Below are 12,656 nucleotides of genomic sequence, written 5' to 3'. Positions count from 1 at the left end.
CGTTCTTTACTTTTTTTCAACAAGATTCAGTTTCATCTACTCCCCAGACCTATGGGATCTCTTGGTCACCAGTGAGAATGCAAAGATCTTTGTCACCCAGCAATCTCTTCACCTGTTTCTTTAGATAACCAAGGACATATCCCATCAGGCCCAGCTTAATGCTCTTCAAAATTTCCAGCACCACCTCTTTCTTGATCTCAGCACATGAACATTCTCCACATGATGTTCTCTATCACTGTCCATACTCTTCTTGGTAAAGTACTGATATAAAGGACATTTATGGTGGCTACCCAGGCCCCTAGGCTGAGCTTTAGTAAGGCTCCCCATGATCTTGCCCCCGCCCGACCCTTCACTGAATAAAGTGATGTTGTTACATTAAATAACATATCATTCTACTATGTATAATATACTAAATGTGTAAGCAGGACATTTAATTGTAGCAACAACCCTTTCCAGAAGTACTTTCACATTCTGATTGGTATTGTCGAGTCATCAAGCATGGTCTTCACTTGAAAACAGTTTGCAGTTAAAATAGAATGCCTTACCTGTGCTTGGAGAATAGCATAGCCAATCTCTCCTAATTTTCTCACCATTTGTAAGGGAGCGGTAGGTAAAACTTGTACTTATTAAAGTAACTTTCCTGTTTACCATTCTATTTTTTAGATTTCACAATACAGGGATTCATGTTCCCACAGGGTTTGCTCCCTGTCTTTAACCAATATATGCGCATGTTGACACCATCTTGTGACATAATAACGTCATCAAGGTAAACACAATTTCGCGGCTGCAGTACGAAGTCCTAAAAGCATTACTTATAAATGTTTATAGGTTTGGAGCCTAATTTAGAAAACAAAATAGCATTTGTAATATTCCAGATAGGAAAAAAATGCAAAAGTATAGAAATATCATCCAAAATACTCACGTATTCACTTCTTGCTCTTGGGCCCCCCTCCCTTCCAGGCCCCTAGACTTATGACTACTCAGCCTAATGGTTAATCTGCCACTGCTTGTTTAGTATCTCATCCACTTCCTCTGACTCCAAGTATACATTTCCTCAGTGATCCTATCCTCCCCCTGGTCACCTTTGTTTTTAATGCATGTATAAAAACACTACTTTTTTTCCTTGCGCTACAGTAGCTGTGAATACTTATTATGTCTTTTAGGTTTATTTCTTAATGTATACCAGTGTAGTAGTTTTTTTGTAAATGAAGGAGCTGATCGGCTGCAGCAAATAAGAATTTTGGGGCCTATGTACATTGTACATGACAATAAACATCATTATTTTGTTTAACCCTGTTCACCTAGAATTTCATGATCACTTTTGGTGTTCCTGCTACTCTGCCTGAGCCCTTTTCTGTAATCTTTTTTTCCTCCAAGGCCCTGTCGGCTTGTACAAAGGAAAACTTGTACAAGGCACAATCAAATGGAAACACGATTCCTTAGACATCACAAACATGTCAGGAAATTCCAGACAATTCAAAATTGGGCAATTGGGCTTTGTTCAAAATTTTTAGATGGTGGCAATACAGAGCTGAGAAATCAGCTGAGATACTAAACAAGCAGTGGCAGATTAACCATTAGGCTGAGTAGTCATAAGTCTAGGGGCCTGGAAGGGAGGGGGGCCCAAGAGCAAGAAGTGAATACGTGAGTATTTTGGATGATATTTCTATACTTTTGCATCAGCTGACATAATAACTCCCATCTTCCACCTCTTTCCTACTAGACCTGTTCGATAGCCTTCTGCTTAGTATCCAAATTGATCCATGACTCTCATGTATAGGAAACCAAGCAATGACATGGACAATTAACCCTCTCAGTTTAACACCTCAAAAATTGTTACTTCCCTCTTGAATCTTGCATCTGTGGTGTGAAAAGCAGAGGAATACGAGTATGTCTGCAGAAAAGATATACTTTATTAAAGTGCTCTGATACAACAGGCCCATAACCTACAAAAAACCTCTAATAATGGAAGACATGAAATCTATTAAAATGTGTAACTCTACGTTACAAAGTTTGTAAACAAAGTGTACATAGTTAATTCATGAGAAACAGTAATGAAGCTGGTTATTTCATTTAAGATACAAAAGCTACAGAAATACAAAACCATAGACTTTATGCATTGGCACGCACAGCGTCAAGATACAGCATGGATACCCCATGAAATTCTGCACTTCAAAATGAAGTTTGTTAAAGATCCTACACATCACTTGTTTGCTTTATAAAATCTGTGATGTATTAATAGGTACAAGTGAATTTTTATTCAACATTATGCAAGTAATGGCAAACCTAAACTGTGAGAAAAAGATACATAAGTAAAAACAGATCAAAACTAGTTCTTGCATTATTTGGCAAAGGCATTTTCATTCTACATTTGGAAATGCAACTGTGCAAAAACAATTATGTGGAAAATAAGATTTAGATGGTTAATAACTCTTAAATGCTCTTAATAAATTTGTTGTGCAAACATATTCCAAAGTTTCAAAATAATACAAGTATTCACTGGCACAGCTACCTCGACCAGTAACGCTGACCTGAGCGGAGCACCTCATCTTGTTTTAAGGTGTGATGAAGGCACTGATAGATAGTCACTTCAAGGAGTGGTTGGCCTGCAACTGTGTAGAACCTATATTCAAAGCAGGTTTCACAATTACATAATTTGTTTAGGGAAGTAAGCTCACAATGGAAAAAAAAATCATTGGTTGCCCTCAGCAGTTTTTGCCCAGGTTTTGACCAATTATTGGTCTGACTCTACACAGAGGTTGACAACGAAGCACAGAAACAGGGCATTGGGCCCCTTTTACAATGCTTGCTCCACACAACACCCCCACTCACTACTTATATCATAGTATTCTTACTCATTTAGCCCTTTCTTTTTAAGGACTGTTTCAATGGCTTAAATACCAGTTTTCACTCAATTAACCTTTAGACAAATCCTTGCAAAGATTTCTCTTGGATCAATCCAACAAATTCTAAGTTCAGCCTGTTAACTCAGATAATCAAGTGTGCATTGTAACCCTGCCATACCTTTGTCCATTTCTACAAGTGGGTGCTCAAAACAACAGAACATTCTGATTGCTCAATCAACAATCATAGACATGTACAGCAAGAAACAGGTCCTTCAGCCCACCACCTCCATGGTGACCTACCTACCCATTTACCCTCTGCAGCCTTCCATGCCTCATATCATGATGGAATCCATGTGGAAAATTTGAAAACTACAATAATTTCTTTCACTGCCCCCAGAGAAATTGAAACCAATGTAATTGGGGATAGACTTATATCTTTCAGGCCAGCTGGGTGGGCCAAGCAGCACACAGATGAACCCCTGCTCCATGAAGCTCCTTTGTGGCAACTTCAAATTCCTTCTCTGACTGAAGGATAAGGTAATACTTGTGTTAGTAGCAGTCTCATTGATCAAGGTGCTTGTCCTCAAACATTACCAATCATGGAATAGGACCAATCATGCAACAGAATACTTGGCTGCATCACCACCAAAATTCTAAAGGAGTTTTCATCCATGAAAAAAATCAATTGTTTAACAAATTCCACTGAAGGATTAATGGGAAAGTTGAGTCCACATTGCAATGGGGCTGTCAGTTCCTGATTTGGGCCAGCAAACATCCCCATTCAATTCTGCATTCAATGATCAACTTGTGAATCAGAAGAAGGAACCAGGCCACAGGTCCCTCGAGTTTCCTCCATTTCCTTAGTGAGGAGATATGGGCACCTGGAGGGTGGAAGGTGAATCTGCCTGGAGAGATGGGATCATTGTGACTTGTAAGGGATACAGCCAATTCCACTTCACTTTTGCTCCAAAAAACATGAAGCCCTAAACTCTTCCTTCTCGCTTGAATTTCACCGAATCATTTCAAAATGAACAGGCAAATTGTGACTTGCCCACAGGCTCATAGGACAATTTCATTCAGTTCCGATAGCTCTAGATCTATTTATATTTCACAACTTTTTAAACTATTCTCCTGGAGATCGCAATGCCATACAGCCTGTTGTGCTATGCTGAATACGCTATTATTCTTAATGCTCTGTTCTTTCCTTGAAACCATTGGATAAATTATTGAACCTAGCTTTTATTTAAATATAAATTCACAATCCACATCTCCTACTAGTAATCTACAAGGGTCTAAGGATGAGAAAAACATTTCCCAGCCTTATAACCTACTTCACTGAAACACCAGATCCTCCAAAAGGAATAGGCAAGATGAAGGTAACACACGTCCATTGGATGGGGTAGAGTACATGGATGTAAAAGCCCTCACCACACCTTTAAGGGTATCACTTATTTTATGCAGAAAATGAGCATTTAGGATCAAGTAACATCTTGCCACATGAATGAGGCTGTTGGCCCATTGGACACACACATTGGCTTATTGAAAGAGGTCACCAAGACCCTGCTCTTCCCCAATTTATTGGGCATCTCATAGACAAAGCATTCTGTAATGAGGATATACTGGATGTTTTCTATTCCATTTTCACCAAATTATTGATGAGGTGCACGATGGAGATGAGAGTTGATTTTAAAAAATCCATGATTACATGGCTATACAATCCATTCCAAGTTGTGTGCGATCAGGCATTATAAAGATGACAATACTGGTGCGACATTAACACAATTGGACAGGAGCATCTTCAGCTGCTAAACATGGCTGCCTGCAAGGACCCCGGTGTCCAAGCCATCAGTAGACTGAGAGGAAGATGGGCGGGAACTGCGGGACCGAGACCGTCCGTTTATACCCAGGGGGGTCCCGAGGTGATGACTCAGCTGTGACATAGTCTCATCGGACTCCCAGCGCTCCAGCTCCTCACGCACCAAACGCTCCATCTGCTCTCTGTGGACATCATTGTCCCGGCCCAACCTCTCATCCTGTGGAGCAAGGGATTTGTTATTCGTGTTACATAGCAGCCACCACCTCAGCTTCATCTCTTACTCACTGCAAGCTCCACTTAATGTTTAGAAAGAGTTATTGCACTGTCTGACTCACTTCTGGGACCAAGCTGCAAACTCAGATCATGCATCAGATTTGGACAGTCTGAGGCTTCTTCTCAAATTAAGTCAATTCCCTTTTTTAAAAAAGTTGAGCAATAGTGAGATTAGTGAGGGGACACAGAACAACATAAAACATTACAGCACAATATAGGCCCTTCAGCTGACAATATTGCGCCAACCCAAAAAAGACTCAACCATCTCTACCTCACAACCTTCTATTTCTTTCATCCACGTGACTGTCTAAGAGTCTCTTAAATCCCCTTTTGTTCTAGCCTCCATTTCCACCTTCGGCAATGCATTCCAGGCACCTACAACTCTCTGTGTTAAAAAAAACAAACCCCAACATCTCCCTTAAACTTTCCTCCCTTCACTCTGCTCCAATTTTGTCCAATCAGGCTACAGTTTTATGCTCTTTGCCTTCTTTGGTTTGGCAAGCCTCAGTATTCATTGAAGAAACCCTATCCATTTCACTGTTGCGCATTTCAACTGGTTCCGACTTCAACAGAGGTCTTTTGGCTGGGGTGGGGGAGGGGTGATGTACTTCCAGACATCACTTCGAAACAGCCTCTCATTTCAAGGCCACCCACCCATATTCCTGAATTCTCTCCACCAGATTAAATAGTAACTAGCTGTCAAAATGCCAAATGATAATTTCTACAAGGAACAAAAGCAGAAAATCATTGTGGAAAGTTCAATATACAAATTAAAAATCTTTTATTTAAGGGACACAATGATAGAAACAAAGAAAAGTTTTAATTAAAAAATGATTATTAGCAGATACTGTATAGTGACAAAGTCAATCAAATCATTCTCAAGGGCTCACCTCCGTTACACCATCCAACAACCTGCCTAAGACATCTCTCCTCTTCAGCTTGGCTCTCTCCATGGCCTCCAACTTCACAATAACAGCATCAATTTTTGACACAATGCTCCCAATGGAATGTTCCATTCGATCCACACGCCTCACTAGGCTGAAGGTCAAAGAAATAGATCATCACAAAAACATGGTTGTAAAGTTAGATTGGGAACGAGCAGAACACCTCTGCTTAGTTATACAAGTGCTTTCCATAGTATTGCACAGTCTTTACAGCTTAGCACTGAACTATTCTACAGTGCAGTAATTCATTAAACTAAAATTGAAGAATACTTTGAATTTGGTGAGCATCAATTCCCACAATGCCGAGATTCATCAGTTCAGGTGGGAACTGCGGTCCTAGTGTCTAATTGCTCTTCATTTTTTTTTCTACCTTTTATCTTAAACCTATGTCTTGCAATCACTAACCACTCTGTCACTGGAAATAGTTTCTCTTTATGCTTAGTTTCAAGACATGACACCATTATGACCGCTTCCATAAAATGTTCTACTTGCCTTCTCAGGTTTAATAACAACATTCCAGTGTCCCAGTGTTCAGAAGTTTCTAATTCCTGATATCATTTCATCACATTCCCTTGTTTCCTTGCTAAAATCTTTCCATTCCACCCAAGATTGGATGCAGCATTCCACATGGAACCTAATTATCCATTTATAGATGTTAATGACTTCTGACGAATTTATTTTCAGCACATTGTTTTCGAACACAAAATATCCCTCATTTTGTACTCCATTCCTTTATTACTTCAGCCAAGGTAGCTTTCTAAAAAAATAAACTAGTAGAATTTTCCTCAAAGATCTCTTTTCTTACATCACTAGGCTTCTGATCCTGCATCCTTAGCCCAATGCTGCCTCGGATCATTCTCGCCACTAAAAAGGATCAGTTCACATTCCTCTACAAAGGGCAGAACAGTTAGCGCAACACTATTACAATAGCGGTGAAACAGCTTTGAATCTAGCACTGTCTTAAGGAGTGTGAATGTCCTCCCTGTGTCTCTGGTTTCCTACCATGTTCCAAAGATATACGGGGTTAGTAAGACGATTTATCACATAGTGTACATGGATGGCACAGGATAGGATAGTATTTCTAAATTTAAAAAATTATTATAAATTACATCTGCTATGTGTGACCTTCCAGAATAAGATTGTTCACAAGTGAATGAAATGATACTGCAAGGTAAATTCTTACACTTGAAATTCTTCATAGGATACCCCTGTGGAGCTGCTCCCTCTTCTTCTTGAACTATGACCACTGTCTTCATCATCCTCTTCCTCAGAATCATCCATGCTCCGTGGGAAGCTTCGGCCACTGGTTGAACGAGGTAGCGAGCTTCTATCCAGGTCTAAATCATCCTTGAAAATAGAGCATTTTATACATGAACTTTGCATTTACCTTTTCCATTGAGAGTAAAATCAAAGTCCCACACTGGACTTCTCCACTCGCCACATAGAACACAGACTTCAAAAGAAGTAGAATTGTGGCCTGATATCATAACACCCGCTAATGCTAACCAAAGACATACAGTGCAAATTAATGTACTCAATATCAATTTTACCAAATTTAAATTGTTGCAAACTAAAATTTAATAGTTTTTCAATATAAGATTTACTGTAAATAATGGTTATTTACAGTAAGGATGGATTTGAGAGAACAATATATTGTTGAAATTTTTATTTAGATACTGCTTGAAGACAACCGATGAAAGAACTGAGGGAAACAAAAGAGTTCAACAGAAGAACTAGAAACAACCCAAGAGATTAGGTCAGTCTGAAGGCGAAGGGACATTGTTAAGTCACGTCAAAGTTAACATTCAGAGTTCATGAGGGTAGGTAGCAAGTCATTTCCCACTAGCAGCTTCACAGTACTGTGAGTGTTGGGGCAGTGGGTGAAATCACTGAAATACACAGGTAGTTTTGTGATACTGTGTACCAGGCAATACTGCATCCTGGTCCCTATCACAAGTCTAAACTTTGATCAATGCACCACAGGTGATATACCACATGTATTTATTTTTAGATATATATAATCCAATATTAATTGAAATGTAACTGTGGTTTTAAATTTTTTAAATAAAATATTCAAAAAAATGCAGCCCAGGTGGTTGAAGCAAGCATCAGGTCCCACAAAAATTTGCAAAATGCAAAGAAACAAGTCCAAATATAGAGGAGTCAATGTGACCATATGGTTGGCTGTAAAATCAAAGCCATATCATGTAGAAAATTCAAAGCGACTGAATAAAAAGGTGGATGGCTGCTGTAATGATCCGTGGTAGTAACTCCAGGTAGCAACAACTACAGAGGAAGACCTCAGTATCTGACTGAAAATGCTACATCAGACCCTAGCCTAAATCATTCAGATTTCAATGCAAGGAGTATTATAGGAAAGGCAGATTAGTTTAGAGCTTGGATGAGCAAGTGGAGTTAAGACATTGTGGTCATTCGTGAGACTTGGTTGCAGGAGGGGGAGGACAGGCAACTCAAGTTTATTATAATCTGCCTATACACATACAACCAGACAAAACAGTATTACTCTGGACCATGGTGCACACACTCAAACACTTAATACACAGCACATAATAATCTCAAAGCCTGTGGGAAGAAGCCATTTTACAGCCTGGCAGTCCTGATTTTCATGCTCCTGTACCTCCTTTCGGTGTCAGAGCTGCGCAATTGCTCAGCAAAAGGAGTCATAAGGCACTCCTTCTGTCCCATAACCTACAGGTTATCCTTGGGTACTGTTTAGCCTCCCATTCAGGGTCATGTGAAGCCATGGATTGCAGATGGTGGATGGTTTTTACAAAAAGGTTCTACAAATTGGAATTTATGGTTGTTAAACTAAAAACACTGGGCAGATGAATTTGCTGATCAATGGCTAGGGTTACCAGTCCAGTATGGACATTGCAACTGAAGAAGGAAACCACTTCAGTATTTTTCCCATGTATAATCATGAACTCAGGAAACTGCCAAAATGTTTGGCCTGGAAGTCAGCCTGAAGAAAACTGAGGTCCTCCATCAGCCAGCTCCCCACCATGACTACCAGCCCCCCCACATCTCCATCGGGCACACAAAACTCAAAACGGTCAACCAGTTTACCTATCTCGGCTGCACCATTTCATCAGATGCAAGGATCGACAATGAGATAGACAATAGACTCGCCAAGGCAAATAGCGCCTTTGGAAGACTACACAAAAGAGTCTGGAAAAACAACCAACTGAAAAACCTCACAAAGATAAGCGTATACAGAGCCGTTGTCATACCCACACTCCTGTTCGGCTCCGAATCATGGGTCCTCTACCAGCATCACCTATGGCTCCTAGAACGCTTCCACCAGCGTTGTCTCCGCTCCATCCTCAACGTCCATTGGAGCGCTTTCATCCTTAACGTCGAAGTACTCGAGATGGCAGAGGTCGACAGCATTGAGTCCACGCTGCTGAAGATCCAGCTGCGCTGGATGGGTCACGTCTCCAGAATGGAGGACCATCGCCTTCCCACGATCGTGTTATATGGCGAGCTCTCCACTGGCCACCGTGACAGAGTTGCACCAAAGAAAAGGTACAAGGACTGCCTAAAGAAATCTCTTGGTGCCTGCCACATTGACCACCGCCAGTGGGCTGATATCGCCTCAAACCGTGCATCTTGGCGTCTCACAGTTTGGCGGGCAGCAACCTCCTTTGAAGAAGACCGCAGAGCCCACCTCACTGACAAAAGGCAAAGGAGGAAAAACCCAACACCCAACCCCAACCAACCAATTTTCCCCTGCAGCCGCTGCAACCGTGTCTGCCTGTCCCGCATCGGACTTGTCAGCCACAAACGAGCCTGCAGCTGACGTGGACTTTTACCCCCTCCATAAATCTTCGTCCGCGAAGCCAAGCCAAAGAATCATGAACTCAACATTGACTATGGTCTCAGTTCAAAGAAGGAGTCTTCACCAAAGAAAAACAGGGGAGGCAACAACTATAATTTGTAGGGTCAGATATCATGATGGATGAAGAGACATGATCTTCTAATTCTATTTAAATTTGGAAGTCGAATATCATATTGATTTCCATGATTATAATGACTTCACTGTTGTTCTGTACTAAATGTATAATTTTAGTTCTGTACAGTCTTAAGTTTAAATTTCATTTTTTATGAGTGAAACTTGTTAATCCTTGTTTTGATAGTTTTATTTAGTGGTAGATGTTATGGATTTTCACTTTCTGATTGATTTGGCCTTTTTTATGCACTTTGATCTAAAATGACATTCCTTTTATTTAATAAGAAAGTGAGCAATCTTATTTTGATCTATTTAAAACAACTTCTTTCAGTAATATAGTTGCTTTTATATTCTATGCCACCATTTTCAATTTTCTCCCCATTTAGAAGATAGTCTGCCTGTTTATTTTTTCTACCAAAGTACATGACCCATACACTTTCCAACATTTTATTTCATTTCTCATTTCTCTATCCATTCTCCTAATCTGTCCAATCATTTCCTCAACATTACCTGCTCCTCTATTTACCTTCATAATCATCTGTAAACTTGGCCACAAAACCATTCATTCCATAATCCAAATCATTAATATACAACATAAAAAGATGTAGCCCCAACTCTGACCCCTGTGGGACACTACTAGCAACTGGCAGCAAGCCAGAATATCATCCCTATATTCTGTCTCTCTTCTTCCTGTCAATCAGCCAAAGCTCTCCCCATTCTAGTAGGTTTCCTGTTATACCATGGGCTCTTGTTCAATAACTTCATGTGAGGGACCTTGCCAAAGGTCTTCTGAAAATCCAAATGCACAACATTCACTGCATCTCCTCTATCGAGCCTATTTGTCACATCTTCAAAAAATACCAATAAGCTTGTCAAGTAAGATTTTTCCTTAAGGAAGTCATGCTGATGGGGGCATGGGCATGCTGAAGACCCAGATTGATGTAGGCTGGAAGAGCTCTCCATGAAGGTTGATTAAAAGATAGATTTAAAGTCATCAAAATTTTTTTTGTGTTAAAAACAAAGGATTGATGGGTAAAGAAGAACAAGACCCATAAAAATAAAACTGAAGAAGCTCAAAAAACACCGAGATTGCTGACAGAAAGTTCACAAGGGAGTGGTGAAGAAGGTGTAGCCATGATGTCGGCACAAACCCAAGGAAATGGGGGATCATCACAGGATTGCCAAAAAATGATAAAGTCTATGGAAGTTCTGAGTGAACGATTCTCCAAGGTAGAAAATGTGTTAAGAGAGGTGGCAGGAAAAGTAACAGAAATAACGACAGCAATTGAATGCTTGATTACTCAGGAGAGCCAGGTTGAAAATGACCTGATAATGACAAGACAATTAAAAACCCTGGAGGAAAATGCAAAGAAGTAGAAAGCTGCTGCTGGACAAAAATCGACCATGAAGAAAATTTCAGCAGAAGAAATAATGTCTGAATCATCAGGCTGAGAGAGGGGACTAAGGGGAAAGATCCGATGAATTTCTTTGAAGAGTGGATCCCACAAGCGCTGGGAGTGGAAAAATTCAAGGGAAAACTACTAATAGAGAGAGCTCATCGGATCTTGGGCCCCAGGAGGTGGATGACCAAAGACCAAGACCGGTCTTGGTGAGAATTTTGAGTTACCAGGATCATGAGGCAACATTGAGAGCAGCAGTGGAGTATGCCAGGGAAAACTGTGGCTGAGTCAAGAAGGAAGGAGGAAAGGTACTATTTTTTTCAAGACTTAAGTGCTAATTTAGTAAAACAAAGAAAAGAATTGGTGATGTTAAAAATGAATTAAAAACACAGAATATAAAATATGCAATGTTGTACCCAGTACCACTTAAAGAACTCAACAATGAAGACGCTGTTTACATCCGGTACCGCACGGATGGCAGTCTCTTCAATCTGAGGCGCCTGCAAGCTCACACCAAGACACTAGAGAAACTTGTCCGTGAACTACTCTTTGCAGACGATGCTGCTTTAGTTGCCCATTCAGAGCCAGCTCTTCAGCGCTTTACGTCCTGTTTTGCGGAAACTGCCAAAATGTTTGGCCTGGAAGTCAGCCTGAAGAAAACGGAGGTCCTCCTTCAGCCAGTTCCCCACCATGACTACCAGCCCCCCCACATCTCCATCGGGCACACAAAACTCAAAACGGTCAACCAGTTTACCTATCTCGGCTGCACCATTTCATCAGATGCAAGGATCGACAACGAGATAGACAACAGACTCGCCAAGGCAAATAGCGCCTTTGGAAGACTACACAAAAGAGTCTGGAAAAACAACCAACTGAAAAACCTCACAAAGATAAGCGTATACAGAGCCGTTGTCATACCCACACTCCTGTTCGGCTCCGAATCATGGGTCCTCTACCGGCATCACCTACGGCTCCTAGAACGCTTCCACCAGCGTTGTCTCCGCTCCATCCTCAACATTCATTGGAGCAATTTCATCTCCAACATCAAAGTACTCGAGATGGCAGAGGCCGACAGCATCGAGTCCACGCTGCTGAAGATCCAGCTGCGCTGGGTGGGTCACGTCTCCAGAATGGAGGACCATTGCCTTCCCAAGATCATGTTATATGGCGAGCTCTCCACTGGCCACCGTGACAGAGGTGCACCAAAGAGGTACAAGGACTGCCTAAAGAAATCTCTTGGTGCCTGCCACATTGACCACTGCCAGTGGGGTGAAATCGCCTCAAACCGTGCATCTTGGCGCCTCACAGTTTGGCGGGCAGCAACCTCCCTTGAAGAAGACCGCAGAGCCCACCTCACTGACAAAAGACAAAGGAGGAAAAACCCAACACCCAATCCCAACCAACCAA

At 41.1% G+C, this 12,656-nt stretch overlaps 1 protein-coding gene across 1 annotated transcript in view; it reads right to left on the bottom strand.

The window, feature by feature from the left end:
- Window positions 1-1,895: 1,895 nt before the first annotated feature.
- pkd2 (polycystic kidney disease 2) overlaps window positions 1,896-12,656 on the bottom strand; it is a 72,214-nt gene continuing 61,453 nt past the window's right edge. Inside the window, exons 13-15 of the mRNA XM_069925521.1 lie at window positions 7,063-7,226; window positions 5,826-5,973; window positions 1,896-4,879 (exon numbers count right to left, since the gene is read on the bottom strand). Coding sequence (XP_069781622.1) covers window positions 4,652-4,879; window positions 5,826-5,973; window positions 7,063-7,226 — 540 coding nt within the window. The 3' untranslated portion in view covers window positions 1,896-4,651. The remainder of the gene's footprint in view (window positions 4,880-5,825; window positions 5,974-7,062; window positions 7,227-12,656) is intronic.

Source organism: Narcine bancroftii, chromosome 3, assembly GCF_036971445.1.
Source record: "Narcine bancroftii isolate sNarBan1 chromosome 3, sNarBan1.hap1, whole genome shotgun sequence".
NCBI classification, from domain to species: domain Eukaryota; kingdom Metazoa; phylum Chordata; class Chondrichthyes; order Torpediniformes; family Narcinidae; genus Narcine; species Narcine bancroftii.
This window is presented reverse-complemented; position numbering and strand designations above follow the sequence as displayed.